This window comes from Aythya fuligula, chromosome Z (genome assembly GCF_009819795.1).
Source record: "Aythya fuligula isolate bAytFul2 chromosome Z, bAytFul2.pri, whole genome shotgun sequence".
Lineage (NCBI taxonomy): Eukaryota > Metazoa > Chordata > Aves > Anseriformes > Anatidae > Aythya > Aythya fuligula.
The window spans coordinates 26154372-26178789 of NC_045593.1; the positions used below are offsets into that span (position 1 = coordinate 26154372).

The window sequence follows — 24418 nt, forward strand, 5'->3', positions numbered from 1 at the left end:
CCCAGTGTTTAGAAATGCAATAAGTTGTTTTTTTTTTTTTACTAAACTTTTCACCAATTGTGAGTTCTGTAAACTCAGTGTCTGTTTTAATATTTATCATTAAAGCACAAATAATCACAGATATATCTTCCATTTTTTATAATTACGCATCTAATCATTTTGAAAATTATCAGTCAGATCTTGCTAGGATCTGGTATGATATTGGCACCAATGTATCTTGACAATGGTGACATTTTCATGCATTCATTATTAAAAAGGGATGCAGATGAATTACTATATGTAACAGTCCAGACTGTTCTATTTCAAATAACATTTTAGAGATCTCTCCTTATACTTTCCCCTTTATTTCTGTTTCTTCCATCAGCCTTAAAGTCATTTCTCAGGAATATTGAAAGCTGGACATTGCTTGTTATGTATAGCCTAACTCTGTAACTAATATGGTTATTTCAGTTACAGCAAAGAAGTAAAAAGTGCTGTATCTCTCTGGACACAATCTTAGTTTACATTGTTTTAAAATGAAAGAAAACAAACAAACAAACAAAAAACAATAACAATGACATAAACAAATCAGGTCTTCTGCTTAAACATGTGAAAGCACAAATTCCTATTTCTGGTAAAATACTTAGTAGATTGGGAATGATTATAGATGAGGAAGCATGAATCTTGAACTTACCTCCTATGTCTATGTAAGAAGAATAGAATAGTCCCATTTAGACCAAATTAAAATACACCTAATTAAAGCAACCAATTTCTCATCTCAAGACTGAATATCTTTAGGGATGATTTAAATGAAAGAAACATTTATTATCTGAGTTAATACTAGGCCTGCAGTATCTCAAATGGAAGAGTGATCCTTTCTCTTCTCTGGTATTACATCGTTGATTTTATAGATTTGTGTTCCCTTGAAGAAGGCTTCCTGTATGCTTCATTAGAAATTCAGAATCTATAATCAGTTGACAACAGTCAGATGATAACATGCAGATGCAAAATTGGTACTCAGGAATTTTCATGTAATACCTGTGTTGTAGAAGGTGGTATTCACAAAAGTGCAGTTCCTGAAGTATGTGTTCAGTGAAGTAATGTCTTCAAACACACAATTCTTAAAAAGGGAATCTTCAAAGGTTACTGATTTAAACTTCATCATAATAAACCTGTAAAATACAAATAATTTCTGTAACTCTACTTTCACAGGTTAGAAACAGCAACAGGTCAAGCTGATAAATCTTTATAGTTTTATTTAGTATGCTGAAGAACCTCAACCACAGAAACAGTGATCACTTAAGGACATTCCAGAGACATAACCAATGATACTATTTCTGTGGTAATATTTCAGTTATTACTTGTCTTTAATCATCAACCAAAAACAACGTCATAACATCCATGGAATAGCCTTGTAAAATGACCAGAACTCATAATTTGACATTACAGTCATAAATTGAGAGCTCAGACACCAGGAACCCAGCCTCTTGGAACAAAGAATCACCTGCTGGTACCAACAAGCTGGAAAGAAAGAATTTTTCAAAGAATGTTTATTTGTCCATATGAAAACACACTGGGCACTGTGTCAGGCTCAAATTCAAAAGAAACTTCTTGAAGATTTTAAAAATGATTTTTTAGTTGTTTTTACCATTATCACAACACTTACATTGGCAGTTATACAGCTAGGTATCAAACAGGAAGAATGTTTTTTTTCTAGCCCTGTGTTTGTGGATGCAATTGCAAATACTGTGTACATAAAATGTGCACAAATGAATTGTCATTAACTTTTCTTATTTTTGAACATCTTTATTCCTACTGACTTTTATTTAATTCCTAGGTCTTTGATCATGGCTGTCAATGAAGTCATTCATAGAAAAAGTTAAGGACAAAGTATATTACTAGCAGTAATTTTCTACCTCAACATTACTAGGCTAAAGCAATATTGTAAACTCTTTCCACTGTGCTCTTAACACAGATATCATTATGCTAACAACAACAACAAGGAAAAGACACATTTAAATAATAAATTTAAATAAATAAATAAACAAATATAACCAAAACAATGAATAAATGAATTTTAAAATATATAAAAATAAAATTAATAAAACAGCAATTTTGTGATGTTTCACCATTTGAGATTTCACATAAGGGTATGGAAAAAAAAAAAAAAAAGCTGTAACTAAAGAAGGGCAGTTTTGCTGGCAGACTGCATACAGAAGGAATAACTCTTTGGAAAGTAGTGCTTTAATTGCTACATGCCAATAAGAACTATTAAAATGGCAAAGCCTTCCAAACACAGATTGGCTCTACTCTGATCAAACCTGATATGTTTAGCTGCTTATTTTTCTTATACAGGACTGTTAGTAGGAATAGAAACACACAAAAATATGCTATATTTCAAATAGTAGAAATTATTCTCTCAGCAACACAGTTGATAGAATCACATCTTTATGAGAAAGTAGAACAAATGCTAATTATATTTATCATAAGAAAAGAATTACTAGCTAATGAATTCTTTTCCTGTATTGGCAATAATAATAATAATAATAATAATAATAATAATAATAATAATAATAATAATAATAATATGGTGTACTCAGCCCATTAATTTTAGTTACTATATCATTTCTCATTTCTGACAGTCTCTGATTAAAATCAGGCTGGTGTTCTGTGTCAACGCATTATCATTTTTCATATAACACTCCCCATTTTAAAAAGTACTTCAATTTCAGAGCAGAGCAAAGAACATTTAGCAATTGGATTAGTCAGTTGTAATAGAAAAGGCAGACTATATTTACTAAATTCTCCTGATGCACTTTTCACCTTTGAACAGGAAATATGTTGTGACTAGATTAAAAATGGTATTGCAGTGATTTGAATTTAAACCCAACAGAAATGTAATGAAGTATAAAGTGAAGTATTAATGTATCTTCCAGTTAAGAAAAAACATGAAGGAAACAGTGAAACTAGGGGTGAGTGAAGTATTGAAACATTTGTCTAAGAAGAATATCAAAAGAGTTGATATTACTACAGAAAGTATTTTGTGAATCTCAAATAACTCCTAGAGGCCTATTGAATGTGCATATTTGAAAGTATTTTAGACTATATTAGTGTTAGACTTAGTGTTTTGCAGTAATTTTCAGTTCACTTTGATAAAATCTTGGTTGACAGAATATAAAACGTCTAAAACATATTGACAGTAAGTGGTTCTTTGCTTTTAGGAGAACATCTGTCTCCTGAAAATAAATTTACCTGGGAAGCAATAGCTAGTTTAAAAATGACAAAACTGCTCATTTTTTTGTCAATCCATAAACTGTGTCAAAGCTTAAGTTCATAGAATCATAGAGTCATTAAGGTTGGAAAAGACCTCCAAGATTATCTGGTCCAACTGTCCCCCAACCACCAGTATTACCCACTAAACCGTGTGGCTTAGTACCAAATCCAACCTTTTCTTAAACACCTTCAGGGACAGTGACTCCACCACCTCCCCAGGCAACCTGTTCCAGTGCCTAACCAACCAATGTTCACACGCAAGAGACCTGTATTACCAAAATCATTGATTTTGTTCACTTAGATATATGTATTCATATGGAAATAATAATAAATTATCACAATGTTATTCAGGAGACAATTCAGACCGTTGTTCTCGATATCTCTTAAGAGAAACCAGACACCCAAAGCAGTTCTTAGTTTTTCCTTTAGTTATCTATTTATCTGTAAAATTCTAGCTAGGAACTTAATACATCTGCATTCATTAAAAAACATGATTGATATTGCCAAGGTGTTGTTTTCTTTTTTTAGAGCTCTTTGTACTTTTTGTTGACTCATGGTAGCATTTCACTTTTATATTTCCATGACCCTGTCCTTTCAATGTCTCACATTTTTATTGAAGTGTATTAAATAAATGCAAAGAAAAAAAAAAAAAAAAAAAAAAAAAAAAAAAAAAAAATATTAAAGTACATCCTTCCTCAACCCCCTGCAATGTTATGGCATACACTGAGTCTGTTTGTATCCCACTGTGGAAAGAAGGATCATTATTTTGGACTTTTAGATATTTTTTTCAGGTGGGAAGTAGTGTTTGCATAAGGAATTTGGAACTGAGGCCACCAGGGCATATATAAGTCCACTTCTGCAGGGCACAATTCAACATTGAGTCATGACAAATTAAATTGAGGATAGAAACAAATTGCCATGGGGAAAAAAAAAAAAAAGGCACAAAACCATACAAACTAACAAATCAACACTTATCCATTAATAGTTAATAGGGTAAAATATTAGATTATTAGGACTTGCTTGAACACATGCATTTATTTATTTCAGCCCCATCAGGATATTAGTACATCTCTAAACCTGTCATTGATGTATTCTCCATTGCTGTGAATTTGATTTTCCAATGTGAAGTTGAAGACGAAATGTGAAACCTCCTCATTGCGGAAATGTTTCACTCGGGACGCGTACTCATCTGACTGCAGATGCTTAATGACATCAGGAAACCAGACAGATAAGCCATAGTAGCTGTGAAAAACAGAAAATGCACAGTCACATCATGGGGCTTGTCACAGCAAGGCCATAGCAGTACCTGTCTCCAGCTCCCCACAGCCTTGCCCTGCCTAGCCACAGGCTTGATGTCTAGGCCTGTCCCTGTCCCTGTCCCCCATCGGCATCCCTGTCCCAAAGGGTGGTGCCCATATTTGCCCTGCTCCTGGCTGGGGTGCTGGTACAGGCCCAGATGCCAGGCCCTGCCCTGAAGGATGCAAGGAAGACCTGTGGCACCCAGACATGAAGAATGGATCTCTTCCTAGATGGCAGACTGTGGGAGCTGCAAAGAAATCTTTTCTAATGCCTGCTTTAAACTTTGCCTTTAAATGCAGACAGGTAGACTAACACATTCTAAACAGAGTATAAGTTAAGTCTAATTTGAAAACTTCCAGAATATGAGCTTCTGTTCAAGTTAAGGCAAATAGAGCACCAAGTTCATATTTTTAATATGGTGAGGCAAGAACATGTTCTCTGTATTTCCCAGTTGCTGGTATAAAAATACTAGAAGACACCTACACCAGAAGATGCTGGTATTCTGAACCAGTTATTTCTGAGTGATGCTTGTAGCCAAGAATAGACTAAATGATAAATACTATACTTGTGTGTAAGTATACTGAATAAAACTTTTCCAAAGAGAAATGATAATCATACTGAAAGAGATTTGCATGCAGATGATTCTTCTCTCTGTCAAGTCCATCAAAAATGGTTTAGGATCTCAAGAAATCTTACCCAAAAGACAGGGTGAACCACACAGCTGTAAGTTTGATGGTATTATCCTTCACTGGGTAGTTGAAACATCTCATGAAAGTCAACCAAATCTGAAAATTGTTAGGAAATAAATTTATTTTAAATTGTATTTTGAAAAGTTTTGCCAAAAGACACAAGGTTTTTGATTCTGATTTGCTTGCTTCTTTAGGGAATCAGAGAGAGAGAGAGAGAGCAGGCCATCTCCTTGATATAGACCTAATAGCTGTATTTTTTATACAAGTCTATTAGCCTTTGACTATAACCAGGTTGTGCACATTCTCTACCTTCCTTGTTTCTTTTCATTGTGTCCATTAATTAATATGTACTCTGACTACATAAAAATTTCATCTTCTCTAGGCAACATCATTTCACTTTCTCAGATAAATCAGCTGAAGTCTTTCCTAGAAGTGTTTCCTTCTCTCTTCCCAGTATTACACAGCCTTGAGTTTAGATGGATCTTATTCCACAATTCAACAGGGAGTTGTGCAGTATAAGCCATCATAATCTATAACGGGCAGAAATTGGTACTTTATGAGGAAAAGCTGGGACTACCCTCAGGTCAGAGATGCTACAACAGAGCTGACCGAGAATGGTATCTCCACACCCTCACCCCTTTCCCACACATTGAAGACAAGAGACCATATGTCCTAGGAAATTTTAGCATACATCATGCAACAGGGAGACTCTGGCCCAGTGGCTAGTCCAGTGTAATAACAAGGATGTGAAACAACCAAGTTGTGGTTCCTTTAAAGCTGCCGTAGTAACAAAGCCAAAACTTAACATTTCCATATTCAGCTTCTCCATTTTTGAACAAATAAGTTTAAAAGTAGACACTTTCACTTTTGTTTTATCTTTCATAAAAAAGAGAACATTTTTCCAAGAAAATCAATTTTGATTGGAAATATGTGGCAAAACTTATTTTACAACACAGTTTTATTTGTTGTTTGTTGTTGGTGGTTTTTGTTTGTTTGCTTGTTTGCCAGATTTTTAACAGCTGTGAAAACCTTCTTTTGACGTGTTTAGTGTTGGTGAGGTTTTTTGTTTGTTTTTCATCATGAATAAGCTTTAGCTCAATTTTCATTGAACAGCTTGAAGGTACTGCATAATTTTTGATTTTACAAAAAAAGGAAAAAAAAAAAAAAAAAAAAAAAAAGATGTGGAGCAAAGTCCCAGTGAACTTGTCTTAATCCCTTTAAAATATCTCTGAAGTAGTTTTCCAGTAAAACATTTGACATCTAATGACAAGACATGCAGATTCAATGCCTTGTAAAGGTTATACTGACATTCATTTACACATGTTATTCATTACTTTACGATTTGCAGGTAAAGTGATAATTTTTAATCTCTGCATGTGTCACCTCTTTACAATGGTAGATATCAATACGTATTCTCAGTACAAACTGTATTGTGGTGCTTGGGCATATGGCTGTATAACTGTCAATCATTACTTGTGTAAATGCTAATGCAACATTTTTCTCCTCAGAAGTTGAAACCAACTGTCTGTGATTCACCTGCACCTCTTTTGCTCAAAAACTAGATTCTTACACTGGTTCTTGAATCTTCCAGTTGCATAGCCAAAGTAGCATTGCAATTATCGCCATCATGAGCTCAATAAATCCATCCCATTTTTGAATGCTTATTAAAAAAAAGTAATTGCAGAACAGAGATGTTTTTACTTACACCATATAGCTCTGTGCGAATTCTAACTAAACACCTTCTGTACCAAGTTCCTGTATCGCTCTCTATTTCTATGAGCTCATCTATCTGCTTTGGAGTTTTGATTCTGTTAACCTAGAAATAAAAACAAAAGAGCAAATAATTGCACTTTCTTGAAGCATTCAGCTGCATATTATGACATATTAGAAACTTTTAATAAATACCGTAACTAAAAATGAACAGGTATTAAACCTCTGTCTAAATTATGAACGTTTAATATCTGAAGGAATATAAACACTTTAATAACAAAGTTCATTATGGAGGCAACTGTATTGAAAAAACTCTACTTTCAAATCATGTGGGAAATCCATTTCTTATGCACAAAACAAGCTGATACTGTCAGGTTTTGCTCAAATGCTGCTGTACTCATCTCTAATGCCACAAATGATAAAACATTATTTAAAACCTCAGTTAAGTATGTCCAGAGTTTCCTTCCTTCCTTCCTTCCTTCCTTCCTTCCTTCCTTCCTTCCTTCCTTCCTTCCTTCCTTCCTTCCTTCCTTCCTTCCTTCCTTCCTTCCTTCCTTCCTTCCTTCCTTCCTTCCTTCTCTCTTTCTTTCTCTCTTTCTCTCTTTCTCTCTTTCTCTCTTTCTCTCTTACTCTCTTTTTCTCTCTTTCTCTCTTTCTTTCTTTCTCTCTTTCTCTCTCTCTCTTTCTCTCTTTCTCTCTTTCTCTCTTCCTTTCTCTATTTCTTTCTTTTCTGACTTCCTATCACCACATTATTGACAGACTATTGATTAAAAATACAATAATGACAATAGTAGCATTTGAAATGTCAAGAATTAATAGCTAAATAACATTTTTCTTCTTCTTTCTTGTAGCAATAGACAGGGAATCTCCTTGTGTTTTGGATGTAGATTTAAACTATCTTTTTTAATGAGGAGAGAAAAAAAAATAGGTGAAATGATCTGGAACTACAACACATTATTGCTGTTATGAACGATCATCTACTTCATCTAAAGTGAAATGAGATAAACAGATATAAAGGAAAAATATGGAAATACCAGTGACGGAGAGGGTGATGTTGTATATTTTGCAAGTTATCACTTGCACAATAGTGTGTGGCAGAACAAGAATGTGCTGTATGGTCTTCTTAGCTCCTTCAGGACCTGATAAACATACCACTTTGTATGCTTTTGGTTTCCTCTCTCTGAATTATACCAAAGGGCAGTGTATTCATCCACAGTTTATTTAAAAAGATGACAAATAGAAAGAGAATGAAAAGGTAATAAGTAAAATGGAGAACTGGACTGACCCATAAAGAAGGAACAGTCCATGCCTTCAATGTTTGGCTGCTGCTGTTTCTGAAAGTAGCAATAGCTCCCGTTTTTGCGTAACAAACTGAGCACACCACTATCCATATATGTATCAGAGTGGACTACAGGGAAATAGGCAATAGTAGCATTGATGGCAAAGTCTAGTTTTCAGCCCACTGCTTTTACAAATATATCCTGTTTATGGAAGACCAGCAGCCGCATCACATTAACAGAAAAAAAAAAAAAATAAATTAAAGAGAAAAGCCCAATAAATAGTTTTATCTGACTGCCTTCATTTTTTTAACTACTAAAGCTTACTGTCTTGAGAAAATGTATCAAAAGCCTGTAACCTTATAATACCTCTTCCAACAGCACAATCCTGTTTACATCATTTGATTTTACACTTTTTTTTTTTTTTTTAATGAAATGTGTTCTGTGAAAGATGATTGAGATTTCCAGCTGAGTCCTCCAAGATCATTTAAAACCTTGTACTTACAGACAACCTCACATATGCCACACCTTTGAGCATAAAGGACATGTTTTTTGAATCATGTTGTGTGAGCAGGCACCACTCTTGTTGCCTGAGCTGCAACCTTTTGAGCTGCAACCTTTTAATTGTCTTGGCCACCTGGCTTGTTTGGAGCTGTGGAGGTTGGGCAATCACATATGTCCAGGACCACTGCATGTGACTGGGGACAAAAAGCGGATGGCTTTGATAGACCTTTAACATAATAAAGGTCCTATTGAACCAGGACAATGGTCCATCTGGACCATGCAAATTTAGCTGTCAATATATGAAAAAAAAAAAAAAAAGTATTTAAATGAAAAGGGAACCTCTGTTTAATTTCTGCTTAATAGCAATGGCTAGAAATATGTGATATCTAAGGTTTTACAAAATCAAGGCATGTAAAAGAAAACATTTGCAGAAAAAAAATATTTTTAGTACATAGCAATGAAAATGGACAGAATTTTGGTTTTATGTGTAATTTCTTATTTTATTTATTTATTTATTTATTTTTAACTTTAACATTTAAACTAATTGATCAAATGCATGTATATAGTTTAAGGACACAGAAAGGTAATTAACCATGTACATAAATGTTCAACATGAGTAGTCCCATAGTAGAAGATACTATCATTTTACATTAACTCTGTTACTGCCACTGCTTTCAGAAGATGTATTCAAAAGTATTAAGAGCCATCACCTCCACAATTCTGTCACTAGAATACATCCACTTTGGAGTTTCTAACTCTTAAACGAATGATTCATCAATTGTTTCATTTTCTATTCGGTAGTTTTGAATAAAAAATCCTCAATAAAATGACTAATAAGAATAAATTTGACTTGGAAAGAAAGCTTCTAGGGTAAGATTATATCAATATAATTAGGAAAATATATCAAATAAAAGTACATTGAAACTATACTAATAACAGAGAAAAAGTTACATCAGCTGTAGAAGCAGAAAGAATACTATCAAAGTATATCTGTTTGATGTAACTAGTAACACAAAGCAGAGGAAATTATTAACACTTAAATGACAGAATGTTACTGGCAGACACCAGCTGAAGCCGTAGGGCACAGGAGAGCTAAGCGAGTAAATTACTGGAACAAAAGTCACAATATCCAGTTCTAACTTAAATGGCTTAAATGAGAGGAGGAGAGGAGTGTGTCCTAAACAGAATATGCAAAAGTGTTTTTTGTTTGTTTGTTTGTTCGTTTTTTTTTGGTTTTTTTTTTCTTTTTTTTTTACACTGTGGACTTAGTAAGATAAAGTGTTAATATTGTCCAATGTATTTGCAATCATATTACCACAATTTTACATTAGGGAGCATAGGGACTTCTATCAACATGTACCCTTGACATACAATGCATTATTTCTAATCCTTCAGGTGTCATGTTTGCTCAATGTTCATGGCAGAAGCTGGCAAAAATCACCAAATAGTTCTGTCATGCTTTATTCATGGGTGAAAATTTAACAAAAATAGCTATAAATAAACCACTGAGTTTACCATGGTTCAGTGCTACCTTTTAACAACCACAGAGACAAAGACTTGTTAGATCACTGTTTTCTTCTTTGCGGCTGCATTTGGATGTGAATATGTCAAGCTGATGTGAGACTACAGTAAATTATTTCTCATATCTGTAATCTTAGCACATTTCTGTCTTCCCAGTGCCTAAACTAATGTCATAGGTGGACAGAAACTATGCTATAGCTAACTGTCCAATAAATCAATGAAAATCCATGCTGGCAGAAGAAAACCAAAAGGTGACAGGGAGCAGCAGTACTTTGGACAGCAGCTCAGATCAGCATGAATCAACTGTGAAATTACACTGTAATCGTACAATATGAGTAAAGGCAAATCCCTTTACTTATAAATGAAATTAAAATAAATAAGTAAATAAATAAAATGAACTCATAGAATCATAGAATGGTTTGGGTTCAAAGGGACATTAAGGATCATGTAACTTTACCCCCCTGCCATACTCAGGGACACCTCCCACTAGACCAGGTTGCCCAAAGCCCCATCCAACCTGGCTTTGAACACTCCCAGGGATGGGCTGTCCACAGCTTCTCTGGGCAACCTGCTCCAGTGACTCAGCACCCTCCGAGTGAATAATTTCCTCCTTATATCTACTATAAACCTACCCTCTTTTACTTTAAAGTCATTCCCCCTTGTCCTAGCCCTACAGTGCCTGACAAGAGTCCCTCCCCTGCTTTCCTGCAGGCCCCCTTTAAGTACTGGAAAGTGCTCTAAGGTCTCCCTGGTGCCTTTTCTTCTCCAAAGTGATCAAACCCAACTCTCTCAGCCTGTGAGAGCACCTCATAAGTGAGGTGCTCCAGACCCTTATTCTCTTTGTGGTCCTCCTCTGGGCTCATTCTAACACTTCCATGTCCTTCTTGTTTTGGGAGCCCCAGAACTGAATACAATACTCCAGGTGGGGTCTCACGAGGGCAAAGGAGAGGGGGGTGATAACCTAAATAATATTGTTATTGTTGTATATTATTAGGGTTATGTTACTGGTATACCAGTAAATTAAGCTCTAAGTGCTAACCAGCCTTCCTTCAGGCTGAATTTTGTAGCAAGATCAAGAACTACAAAATTCAGCCTGAAGGAAGGCTGGTTTAACAAAGAATGTTAAAAACAATAAATAAATAAACATAGGCAATGGAAACTACATCTCAAACAATAAGTTGCAGTTCTCAGTGGAATAAAATTATATGGTCAGATATTCCTTAGACTGCCTGCAAAAGTGGAACCTATAAGAAGATATTTAATTGAGTTATATATGTATTAGTGCAAAAAAAAAAAAAAAAAAAAAAAAGTCCAAGGAAGAGGAATAAAATCCCACATATGGTTCTGAGAGGTAACAGAGTACCAGCATTCCCATGGCACAGCACAAACTGGAAAGGGAAGCAAGATTTCAAAACAAACAAAAAAAAATTGTATATTCTTTATAAATAATAATATATACATAATAAATAAATAATATAAATAATAAATAAATAATAATACAAGAAAAAGTCTCAGCTGAAGACAAAATTTCTCTTCCAAATAGAAACAATCCTTCAGTATAATATGGCCTTATCTTTTGAATTGCAAGGTAACAAGAAGATGCAGTTTAGCTTGCAAGATATTGTGAGAAAATTAAATGTATGTAAAATTAATATTTAGTTTAAATGAAAATAAATTATTAAAATTATCATTTTAATGATGATTGGATCATTATTTTTTTGTATTTTTTATGATAATTTCAAAAGCTTTGAAGACAAAACCTTAACTAACTTAGACTTCTACTTGTGTTTTCTGAAGTAAACTTAAAAAATAGAGCTGGAGTCTATTGATTATCTCCATGCAACAGAGAAAATTATCACACTATAGGTTTGTATGCTCAAGGATATGATGGCCAAAGCTTGAATATGCTGGTCAAAGCATATTCAAAAATATGCAAAAAAAAAGCATATTTCAAAAAATATCGTAAAATTTGCTCAATATATAGCAATTTCAGTAGGATTTTAGTTCTTATATGTAGGTATTTATAGTGCAAATGATTTGTTTTGTCATGCGGAGTAATAATAATGATTGTTTAAGTGCTCAAGATCTCACCAGTCAGCAATGCAGCTGATGTGCTAAGTGTGCTAAGTTTTAAGAGTAATACTCACTGTGAAGACTTTCTCAGGCTGACCCCGAGCTCGCATGTTTGTGTCATGAATTTGCTTGAGTATCATCCAAGCTTCATCATGTTTTCCAACCTAAAAGTTGGATGAAAGTATTTAAACAAAACATATATTCAGATAGTTACTGAACAATTTTAAAACATATGTAACGATCGTATACAGATGTCATGATGTATAATATTAAGTAAATAATTAAAATTATTTAGTAATTTTAACACCTTCTCCCCCTCCCCCCCCCCCAAAAAAAAAAAATAAATAAAAGAAAAATTTTTGAAAGTTATACCTCCAACAAAAAACGTGGACTTTCTGGCATAAAGGTGAGGGCTACCACAGAAGAGACACAGGGCAGTGCACAGACGATCACAAATACTCGCCAACTGTGAAACTGATAAGCAGATCCCATGCTGAAACTCCATCCTATGAAAGAAGAAATTCAAGAAATGATGTATTCCCACAAATATCAATGATTTCAGAAAGAGTCTTATGCTTTGAATTTCAGTCTCTTGCATATGAGTAGTCATTCTGGAAAATGTTTGTAGTATGCATCATGAAAGTATTTGTCTAGCTTCTTGGCAACACCTGTATAAAGGTAATTACATGAAACAAACATGGACACCACCATCACACATAACACTAAACATAGGAATAAATAGTTTTGTTTGAATACTGGAAGAAGGGAGAATTTAAAGTCTCATAAATACTAAGAAGATCTACTTTATGGAATTTTACAACTCTGCAAATGCTGCATCAGTGTGTCTGTTAAATGGAAGACTAAAAAATCCATGAAAAAATCTATCATCTTTCACCAACACTGACAAAATCAAAATGTAAGTGGCTTCTTCAAGTCCTTCTCTTAGAATCTATTTTAAGTATTAATGAATACTGGGTATTGAATTCTAATATCAAATCATTAGAAATCAACAGGAAAGGAAGAAACAAAAATGTGAGAAAAGCATTCAGGCAACAATGCAGTCAAGTCTACAGCAGCATGCTTTTAGACTGCTAGTAGGAGAAAAACTAAAACAAGAATACCTCATAGTCTCTATGCTCTTGGACCTTCTTTAGAAAAGCATCCTGTAACACAGCACTGTGTTACTGGCATATGATTTACATCTGACCTATTTATTTATTTATTTATTTATTTATTTATTTATTTATTTTTGTCAAGATGTTTCTGAATTAGAGTTTGCATTCTATTAGTTGTGTTTATTGTTGAGGTCATTGTTTCCTTAATGTGTGGATGATTGGTATTTCAGAGTTTTGAAAGTTGTTTTTATTTGGATATTCACTGTGCTATTTCATAAAAATGAATATTGTAGGAATATTAATTAGTTATCTATTACATTACAAGATACAAGTAGAATTTCAAGGTTTGCAATTCTGTCCTTATCATTAGCTTTTTCTATAAGGAGTTAATTTCTGTACTCTTCATAACAGTGTCTTGTAATATAGTACAACATATAAGACATTTACAGTGCCTAATTTCTATTTTCATCTTGTTCCACGGTACTATACCATTCAACTCTGTTGAATGTAAATTGCCCTCAACCCTCATTGCATAACTGGAAAAAAAATATGTTAAAATGCAGGGTTGGTAGTTCAGCTTTTAAATAAAATATCTGACTGGGTGTTGTTATGATGAGACTATTGAAATTATAGAATTTTAAGAAAACAAACAAACAAAAAATCTTAAGAAAAAGTAAAATATGATTTGGGTGGTTATTTGGCCTTTCATTCTGGCTTCAATACAGCAAAATATTTCAAGCAACATTTTGAAGAAAATATCATTAAAAGCAGAGAAGTAGATAATAGTAACAATAATAATTTAAGTGGTTGTCAGAAGAAAATTAAAACCTGGCTAATGAAGATCCTGATGCTGGATTCATGTGAAATATTTCTTTGCTACCTGTTTTTTCTGGATAAAATACACATGAAATCAAATATTTCTACATGTCACTAAACAACTAATACGACATAGCACCAAACATCCTATTAAAAATTTCTTCAAATGAGGTATTAATCTTTTAAACACTCAGTACATTTTGGAATTTAAATATCTCAAGCCATGGATTATAAATAGATGTTATAAATACATACATACATACATACATTCATACATACGTATGCATTCTGCTATTAAAGTACTTATATGTTACAATACGAAAACTCATTATGTATTTTTGCCCTACATCAACAGCTCTGTGAAAATGAGTTGTAGAATTGGGAACCTCTTTTCTCATTTCCTTCATATTTTCTGTATTTCAGAAGTAATGTCAGCTTGCTTTATGGACCCATTTAGCCCTGAGATCTTTATCCCAGAGAGACAGGGGTAAAATTGGTGGCAGTATTGGGAATAATTTTTGAATGACGTGTTATTTTTTTATAAGGTTCCAGATAACTATACTTTCCCCCTTGGAAATTGCCTTCAGCAAAAAGATGTCTACAATTTTAAGCTAAATTTGATGTTAATTTTAATTCCAAAATAGAAATATGAATGAAAACTCAAGACTAAAAACAAAACAAAACCTGAAAAGGTGTAAAAGGGCATTTAAAAAGTACTGACTTACAAAAACTTCCAATCCTATAGAATTTCAATCCTATAGAATTGTGTAACTTAAATAGCACAGGCATACTTTTCATCCATAGTGGGAAAAGGAAGAAAATAAATTAGGAAAAACTTAGGGTGAGATAATGAGGCCATTAGAAAATATAACTGTGTTTTGGGTATTGTGTACACATTGTATCATAATAATTAGAAATATACTCTTCATTATATATTTTAAAGTATAATACAAAACCACCTGATATAGAATTTTCAAAACTGTTTCCTTTTATTTTGGTTAACTTTCAGTCAGACCAATCAGAGAGCAGTTCCACCAGCTAATTTCACCAGAAATGAGATAAAGAAAACACGATTTCATCTTTTAGAACAAGACAGTCAGAATACTGGCAGCTCTTGTCATTTGAGACTGTCCCAAAAATAAATACAGGCATAACTATATTTACACAATCTGCCTTTTATCACTATGGCTTGTGTTTTGTGTGATTTAACTGCTCAAATATTACTTCTGTGTTAAAAGATTTTAAGCTGGCTTTATACCTGTTGTAAAACAACAGCAATATCTTGTGCTTTGTAGCCAGAAAAAATTATGGTAATAATTTATTTTAAAGTGTGATTTATTAATGTAAGTGAACCATACTACCCTTAATTAAAAGCAACAACTGCACTGTTCATCCTGTTGTCATCCTCACAACCTGCAAATATATTTTTTTGTTCCTCAAAATGTCCAAGAGCTTGTTAAGTGAAATGTTCATTATGGTTTCTGTTGCTCTTATTACATCTTTTAACACTGTATTAGCTGATGCAATTAATCTCACAATTTATTATGTTTGCTGAATTAATGATAACAGTGATTATGAGAATTACAAGAATTTGTAGAAAAAGCACCAGCTGTAACACAGCTTTCTTAAGTTTGCTTTCCTCTCTGTTCCACCACCCCATGATCAGCAAAACAAACATATATTTTAAATGCAGAGTAAGTTTAGATTTATTCTTATGTTTACCATCCCACTCTCCTAGATCATGAGCTAATCTAGAAAATGGAGACATTAGAGTAGTTCTGAATTTAGCTCTTAAAGTGGCTCTCATTCCCACTATTTGTAAGTCTTGAAACCAGATGGAAGTGTGTTCTTGGCTGTTTGCCTCTCCTTTCCCTGATTTATGACACAATAGCAAAGATGGAGGAACTCCACTCAGTACTCAGACGCATTCAGTGCACTGCACAGCAGCCCTTGAGCTCTGAGCCCAGAGCTCAGCTTCACCCTTGTTCCCTGGCTATGCTTTATTCCATAGGTATTAATTTTGAAATAGAACTCTTGCCTTTCATTTGATTAGAGTATTAATTTTGAAAACAGTGCCAAGCTCCGATGTTTTATGAATTGCTGAAACACTTGGCCCAAATGCATCTTGGGAACAATTCACTGTAGAGTGACATGAAATCTGCAATAATACAAAGCCACTGCAGCAGCCTTCTTGCTGAATATTCTCACTGTACTGATTACTTGAAGAGACCAAGCTAATCACAGACACGGCAATTACTGATTACAGAGCCACAGCAGCATGTAGCAGAGCAAAAGTAAAATGTGCCAAGATGCTACCTATATACAACCACCAATTTATGTGTTAAGTTTAATGTCAACAATATCTTCCTGCCAACAAAGAATTTCTTCTACTCCATTGTCATAATAAGTGAAAAGGATATTACGAATAGATTCTTGCTCCAAACTAAAGAAAGAACAACTCTGTAATAGACTTTCTGAATATACATAGAAGTAAACCTGTGCACATTAAGCTGAATTCTATCAACGTATGTTACCTAAGAAACAGCAGGTATTTTCAAGGCCACCTACCATTTACAGTGGTTAGGTGATGATTGAGTCCACCTTATGAGAGCAGACTAAGGGATATAGTTTGCTTAACTTTTCAAGATGAGAGCTGAAAGGGAACTTAGTTCTCTACGGGTCAATAAAGTGCAATGTAGGCAATGAAAAAAAAAAAGGGGGGGGGGGGAGGAGGAGAGCAGAAGGGCAGATGCTTACAGTATCTGTACAAATACTGACAGGCAAAGAGAAGTTTCCTAAATATGAGAAAAATAAAGTTGTGGAGCATCTTTCAAAGATACTTATACGGGCAAAGAAATCCTAAATTAATATAGGGATTTTATGTCATGGTTAGCTAAAGTCTGATCAGTCATAATACTAATTTTCATTAGTCAGAAGGTAGGAGTTAGAGAAATTTGATGACAATGACAGAAATCATCAAAAGCCAAGTTTGCATAAACTCTTGACTTTTGGTACAGAGGAGTAAAGCAAGAACATCCCTAAAATTAGGGCTAGAGGAGAAACATAGACAACGAATTTACAGGAATTCATATTCTACGTAGATTCTTCTGCAGAATCCTTTCTATGACTTTATAATATTATTTCTGTTCACTGATCACCTCTCAGTTCTATTGCCTCATTTTTTTATCTTTTGAATTTGAGACATTTCCAGTAAATGTGTGATTGATTTAGCATGCCACTTGGTGGCACTGCTACAGCACCTAGTACAATAATCACTTAAAAAATCTGCACAAATAGTTCTCTTATTAAATGTTTGCTTTTGTTGTTGTTGTTTGTTTATTTTGTTTTGGTTGCTGTTGTTTGTTTTTCTTTGTTGAGTATTTACAAATTCTAAGCCAAATCAAAATTATAAGGTGAACTAGAATTTTTTGCAGATGGCAGAACTGAAATGCACTGTTACTGAATTTACATTTAGTATGTCCTGACATTACTAAGTTTAACTGCGAATGACGTCTAGGATTGAATCCATGTATCTTCGCGGTACTGATTGGAATAATGGTAAAACATCACCGAAACTGAAGAAAGCAAGTTCAGGTAAGTTATACACCTTAGGAATCTCAGTTAGACACTTTTAGGAACCTGGGTGAAATATATGGTTTCTAACAAAAACAGAAATAATTCTCTCAAAATTATTCTGTAAGTATATTGATGTGAAATTCTGGCAATATAAAATAGAACTCTTGCCTTTCATTTGATCAGATTATTAATATAACATGGGAAAGGCATATTTTTAGTCTGTATGGATAGATATTCTTTAAATCCACTGGCTCAGCAAATAATTTTGGCAGAAGAATTCTGAAAGTAAAGTAACTAAAGTGTGTCAGGCCATGATTGAGTTACCTTGACTGAGATGCATCTAGAAGACTGTTTAATTCTCATCCACATCTGCCTGGCTCTCCTGTCAATGCTATTAGTCCTTGAGAGCCATAAGGATCAACAGTTCAATGAAAAAAAGAAAGTAATGTTGTTAAACAAATGTATTTTATGACATATTAAACTTAGACTTGGACTGCTGTCACTTAAGACTGTGATTAAAAGGAAGAAGGCATTTTCTAAAGACACATTTCCACAGAGGATGAGACTGTCAAGCAATGACATTCTTCACTTGCCTGTGCTAGCATCTGAAAACCTGAGATTATCAGGCCTCCAATCTCTCTGGTAACATTATCTGCCATTTAGACAAGCCCCAGGTCAGCTACAAGCAGTGCTGACCTCACCTAGAAAATCATCTGCTGTCCAATAACAAAAGACACAAGTTCTCTATCCACTGTATGGTACTGTAGGCCTCTACAGAATTATAGAAATCACAGAATAGCTTGGGTGAAAAAGACCTTAAATATCATCTAATGCCAACACCTTGCCATGGGTGTGGACACCTCCCACTAGATCAAGTTGCTCAAAGTCCCATCCAACGTGGGGCTTGAACACTTCCAGGGATGGGGCACCCACAGCTTCTTTGGGAAACCTGCTCCCGTGCCTCACCATGGTAAAGAATTTCCTTCTTATATCTACTCTAAACCTACTCTCTTTTAGTTTAGTCATTTCTCTTTGCCTTATCCCTACAATCCTGGACAAAGAGTCTCTCCCCAGCTTTTCTGTAGGTACCCTACATATGTCAGTCTTTCACTTATATACGTGTGTGTGTGCAGAACATGGACCTATGAATGGACTAATTTTCTGTTTCTCTGCTATGGAAATGATAGCATACCTGATGCAATAAACATTTAAACACTTGAAAACAAAACACAAACAAAAACACTTTTTAGTCAGAATATCTAACAAGGGGGGAGGGAGGGGAGAGCAAGGGTGGTGGTGGTGGAGATGGACAAGGATCCAAAGGAAGCACTGCACATGTGGATTGCAACGGTCTGTCTGAAATCTAAATTTCCCTTGTCCCAAGTGGATCAAGGTGCTGTGACTCACAGGAAAAAATAAAGACAAGAAATTCATCTCTGAAAAGGGAATTAGTTTTGCCTCTTCTGTACTTAATAAGTGAGAAAAGTAGGAAAACAATAGGATTCCTGTGCACTTTTCAGAGATGGACAAATTAACCTTTTCCTCATATAAAGCAGTGCTGCAACAAATAGATTTTAATGGTTATCTGTACAAAACAAAAAAAAAATTGTTGAAGAGAGGGAAAAAAATATCTTGAGTAACTGTACTTTACCGGGAATGTTCTGGATTTAATGGCAGCTGTAAGAGTCAACTGATAGCAAAACAGCTGACATGAGATGAAGATTTCTGACCTTCTTACATTATTTTATACAGAAACATACAACTTTTTTTACTCACTTCAGTTAATCTCGAACACTCCACTGTTCCTAACATCATCCAATTACATGACAAATTATTGGCAATCTGTAGAGTTTTATTGTGCTTTTGTATGTCTATTTATATGCTTCAACATTGTCCTATATAAAACAGAAACAGTAGCATTTACACAGGTTAAATACTAACTCAGTGCTGGAAACTCTCAGGAAAACTGAAGAAGCACAAAAACGAGACGAAAAATATCAGAGCCAAAATATACTTAGGTTGGTAGAAGACTGTACTGTCCAAATTCAGAAAGAAAGACATGGCTATGGGATGCAGGGCCTTTATCCCATGTAGGATCTACCCAAGGGTACTGAAGGAGCTGGCAGAACTGCTCAGCAAGCCACTTGCAATAATTTATCAGTACTCCTGGGTCTCTAGTGAATGTGGAGCTCATCTATAAGAAGGGCAGGAAAGAAGATCTGGGGAATTCCAGGCCTGTCAGTCTGACAGTCGATGCCAGGAAATGTCATGGAGCAGATAATCTTGGGTACTATCACATGGCACATACAAGACAACCAAGTGACCAGGCCCAGTCAGAGTAGGTTTCTGAAAGGTAGGTCCTGCCTGACTAACAGAGTCTTCTTCTATGAAAGTGTGTCCCACTTATTGGTTGAGGAAAAGGCTATGGATGTTGTTTACTGGGACTTTAGCAAGGCATTTGGTGCTGTTTCACACAGCATTCTCCTGGAGAAACTGATTGCTTCTAGCTTGGACAGGTGTATGACTCTCTCGTTAAAAATCTGGATGGATGGCCAGGACCAAAGGAACATTATCAATGGAATTAAATGTCACTGGTCACAAGTGGTATTCTCCAAAGCTCGGTATTGGCACTAGTTTTATTTAACATATTTATCAATGATCTTGATGAAAGAATTGAGTTAGCCCTCAGTAAGTATGCAGATGACACTGAGTTGCATGGAAATGTTAGCTTACTTGAAGGTAGAAGATTGTGCAGAAGGACTGAATAACCTAGGTCAATGGGCAATGTACAGTAGTATGATATTTCACAGGGCATAAATGCCAGGTACTAAATTTGGGTCGTAAAAATCCAAAGGAATGATATATGCTTGGGGAGGACTGGCTGGAAAGTTGTCTGGCAGAAAAAGACCTTATAGTGTTGGTCAACAGCCATCTGAACATGAGCCAGCTGTGTGCCCAGGGGACCAGGAAGGTCTATGGCATCTTAGCCTACATCAGAAATTGTGTGGCCAGTAAGAACAGGGAAGTGATCCTCCCTCTGTACTCAGCTCTGGTGAGGCCACACCTTGAGCACTCGGTTCATCTGGGGCCCCTCACCACAGGGAAGACATCACATTGCTGGAATGCATTCAGAGAATAGCAATGAAAATGGTGAAGGGACTAGAAAAGAAGAGTTAATGAGGAGTTGCTGAGGGAACTGTGGCTGTTTAGCCTGAAGTAAAGGAGGCTGAGGGGAGACCTCAGTGCTGTCTACAACTACCTGATAGGAGGTTGCAGCAAGGAGGGTGTTGGTCCCTTTTCTCAAGTGAGAAGTGATAGGATAAGGAAATGGACTTGCATTACACCAGGTGATGTTTAGATTAGATGTTAGGAAGAATTTCTTCATGCAAAGGCATTGAAACAGGCTTCCCAGGGAAGTGATGGTGTTACCATCCACAGAGGTATTTAAAAGACTTGTGCACTTAAGGACATAGTTTATTGGTGAACTTTGTAGCGTTAGGTGATGGTTGGACTTGATGATCTTCTGAGTCTTTTCCAACTTAAATGACTCTATGATTCTATGATTTTATGGCAAGAAGAAAGAGAAATATAAACATTAAATTTGCACAAAACAGCCCACACTGTTTCTTGATATATTTGCACTTCTTTCAAAAGGGGTTTAGGGTTGTTTTATGTTATCTGTTTGGTCCCAGAAAGTTTCTCAGCTAAAGTGAGATCATCACACAGAGCTTTTCTAGATAGATAACTTAATTTAAGTTACTCATCTCATCCCATCCATCAAGACGATACTTCAGGAAAAGGAAAAAAGGATACCCCAGCTAAGCAGTGGAGAGAACCTTGAAGTTCCCTACTTCTGTTTGTTCATCTTTGGTTGCTTAGAATTTTCTCTTTCCATATTACAGAGAAATAATGGAAATACACTTTCCAAAGTTGCACTGCAGTAAATTTCTCCACCTGGCCACCATCATGCAAGACTCTGTTTTGCATCTTAACAAGTGTGAATACAAACCACCTTATAGGGCTAGAATTTATTCAATCTCAAAACATTTCTATACAGAAGTGAAGTGGTTAGACTTTGGTCACCACTAATAATGTTGGCTCTGTCCTGAGTCATCCTACCAGACTTTGGATGCTTAAGCATTCAAGGCCACTTAGCATGGGGTTTTGAGCAACCTGGTCTAGTGGGAGGTGTCCCTGCCCATGGCAGTGGGGTTGGAATTATTTAACTATTAAATATTTAAAGTCCCTTCCAACCCAACCCACTCAATGATTCTGTTATCAGGAATCAAGCTTGAATAATTTCTGTTAAGTCTTCATTCTGAAAGCAAATATCATTATGGTCCTTGGAAAGAGCATATGTACTCACTGATTACAGTCTGTGGATAATAAAACTAGTTTTTCAAAATATTCTAGGGGAACCTGTAATTTTCTGCTTAGATCGTAAATCAGATGTTTCTAAAACTTTCAAATCACTAGTAATTCTCTTAAAACCTGTTAATTGCATGTTTCTGAAATTTAAAATGAGAAATACTATTTTTCTCTTGAAATCATTAAGTAAGTAAGTATGCATTTTCCAGGTTATAATGTGCGTGTGCATCCCTTATGTGCACTTATTTCCCCTATTCAGAGAAAAGTGCTTGAAAATACTAGAAATTAATGTAGATCAACACAGGTCAAATTTTGCTCACAGTTCAGATACAAAGCATGAAAAGAGCTGTGATGCATAATCAAAAGGACAAGTATTGAATTTTCCTATACATTCCTGTAAATTATTGTTTTTATCAGATTTCTGTATTTAAATTGGCTTTGGATAATGTCCTTTCAATTTAAGCTTTTATGTAGAGCTACATCTACTTAAAAATAGAGATAGTAGCATTCATGTGGTACTCTCTTCAGTCACGTGGAAACCAATCCTTGCTATGACTGCTTTAATCTAAGATTCTTCCATACGTAGTGTTGGGATTTGCAATCCTCCCAATGTTCTATTAGTACTATGACTCCATAGTACTCTGGAGAATAGAAATAAAGAAAAGAAAAGAAAAAGAAAACAAAAACAAAACAACAACAGAAGAACAAAACAAAACAAGACAAAAAATAAAACAAAAAATATAGCTGGGATGCAGTAGATGAGTGGTTTGCAACCTTCATGAATTTTTCAAATGGATGTGCAGAGTTCTATATATAACTATGTTTATTTGTCTTAATTTTATGTATTTGTCTTAACTATTTTAACAGGCATATCACCTAGAAGCTGTCTATGAACTGCCTGTTACTGAAAAGCACAGCTATAGCTGATAGCATGTAGAAAGAAAACTAAATCAAAGAATGATCTAAGAATTTTCTTAGCTTAACAACCAGATAAACAGAGAATACAAAAATTGAAGTATATTTTTCTAATATGAGTAAGATCTAGTCAACGGTTATGCTGCATTTACCTTATGGTTCAAATCAGAATGGAGGCTGAATAACTGGAAAGATGATGCTCTAATTAGGCAGATGTTAAACAAAACAAAACAAAGCAGACAAAACAGAATGGACCACCAAGGGTTAATATTGTGCTGATACCACCAAAAATCTCATTACAAGCACTGTGGCACATAATTGATCTGGCTATTTGGCTGACTGAGTCTGTGACCCCAGAGATTTATATACTCACGTTGTTCTGTGAAGTCCTTGCTTGAGTGTGGCTCTGTGCAGCTGCTCACTTTACAACCCGCTATGTGTATTTGAGTGTGGCTCTGTGCAGGCACTTTACAACCCACAGAACAGACAAAGAGGTAAAATCTGCTACACATGTCTCTGAAAACAGCCTGGGCAACTTCAATATTGAATCTCTCTTGTAGCTTACAATCTTGTCTTTCTAAGAAGAAAAGGCCATATCAGGCTTTCCAGAGACCACAGATCAAGCAGATTCAACTAATGTTAAAAAGAAAAGGGGGTCAGCACATTTAAAAGAAGCTGCTGTCAGAGCTTAAAAATACGGTGTTCATTATACATTCTGAGACTATTCAATCAAATGGCAATGGAAAGTGTTTCAAATTTTGTTTGTATGACCTCATTTTTGATTTCTTGTTAAGATACCTCTCTGTAATCTTCAGCACATGCTTAGATTTTTCCACTATTTTATTTTGCTACACCTAATAATAATTGATAAATTTATTGCATAAGAGGTTTGAAACATCTGTTTGGCCAGTGCTAGTAAGTATTGTAAAATCAAATCAACAGAAGATATGGTTTTATAAGTTGACAATGTAAAATTGTTAAATGCCTTGTGAAGTCGTCATTATGAACTGAGTCTGAGATTTTTGCCTGTGACAGACAATGTAGCTGAATGGTGACTTTTTGACCAATATGACCAATGGTGGCCAATATGCAAAACAGTTCTAATAAGCTCTACATGTTTTTGCATAGTGCCATCCATACCCAGTCAATAGCTCTAAGCTCAAAAAAATGTGGTGAAACATTATGGTTTTAAATATGCCTTTGGTTGGTGTGTGCAATCACTGAGAAAAATATTATTCAAAACTTGACGTTACTTTACTGTGGAGTTGTAAAAACTGTCATTAAGTTAAACATTATATTTAGT

General features: G+C 35.0%; 1 protein-coding gene across 2 annotated transcripts in view; it reads right to left on the reverse strand.

Moving 5' to 3' along the window:
* SV2C (synaptic vesicle glycoprotein 2C) overlaps positions 1 to 24418 on the reverse strand; it is a 105605-nt gene that overhangs the window by 12401 nt on the left and 68786 nt on the right. For both annotated transcript variants that reach the window (XM_032205476.1, XM_032205477.1), the window contains 6 exons: positions 12698 to 12831; positions 12400 to 12489; positions 6946 to 7056; positions 5248 to 5336; positions 4330 to 4494; positions 1018 to 1151 (listed from right to left, as the gene is read on the reverse strand). In XM_032205476.1, the coding sequence (XP_032061367.1) occupies positions 1018 to 1151; positions 4330 to 4494; positions 5248 to 5336; positions 6946 to 7056; positions 12400 to 12489; positions 12698 to 12831 (723 nt within the window). The remainder of the gene's footprint in view (positions 1 to 1017; positions 1152 to 4329; positions 4495 to 5247; positions 5337 to 6945; positions 7057 to 12399; positions 12490 to 12697; positions 12832 to 24418) is intronic.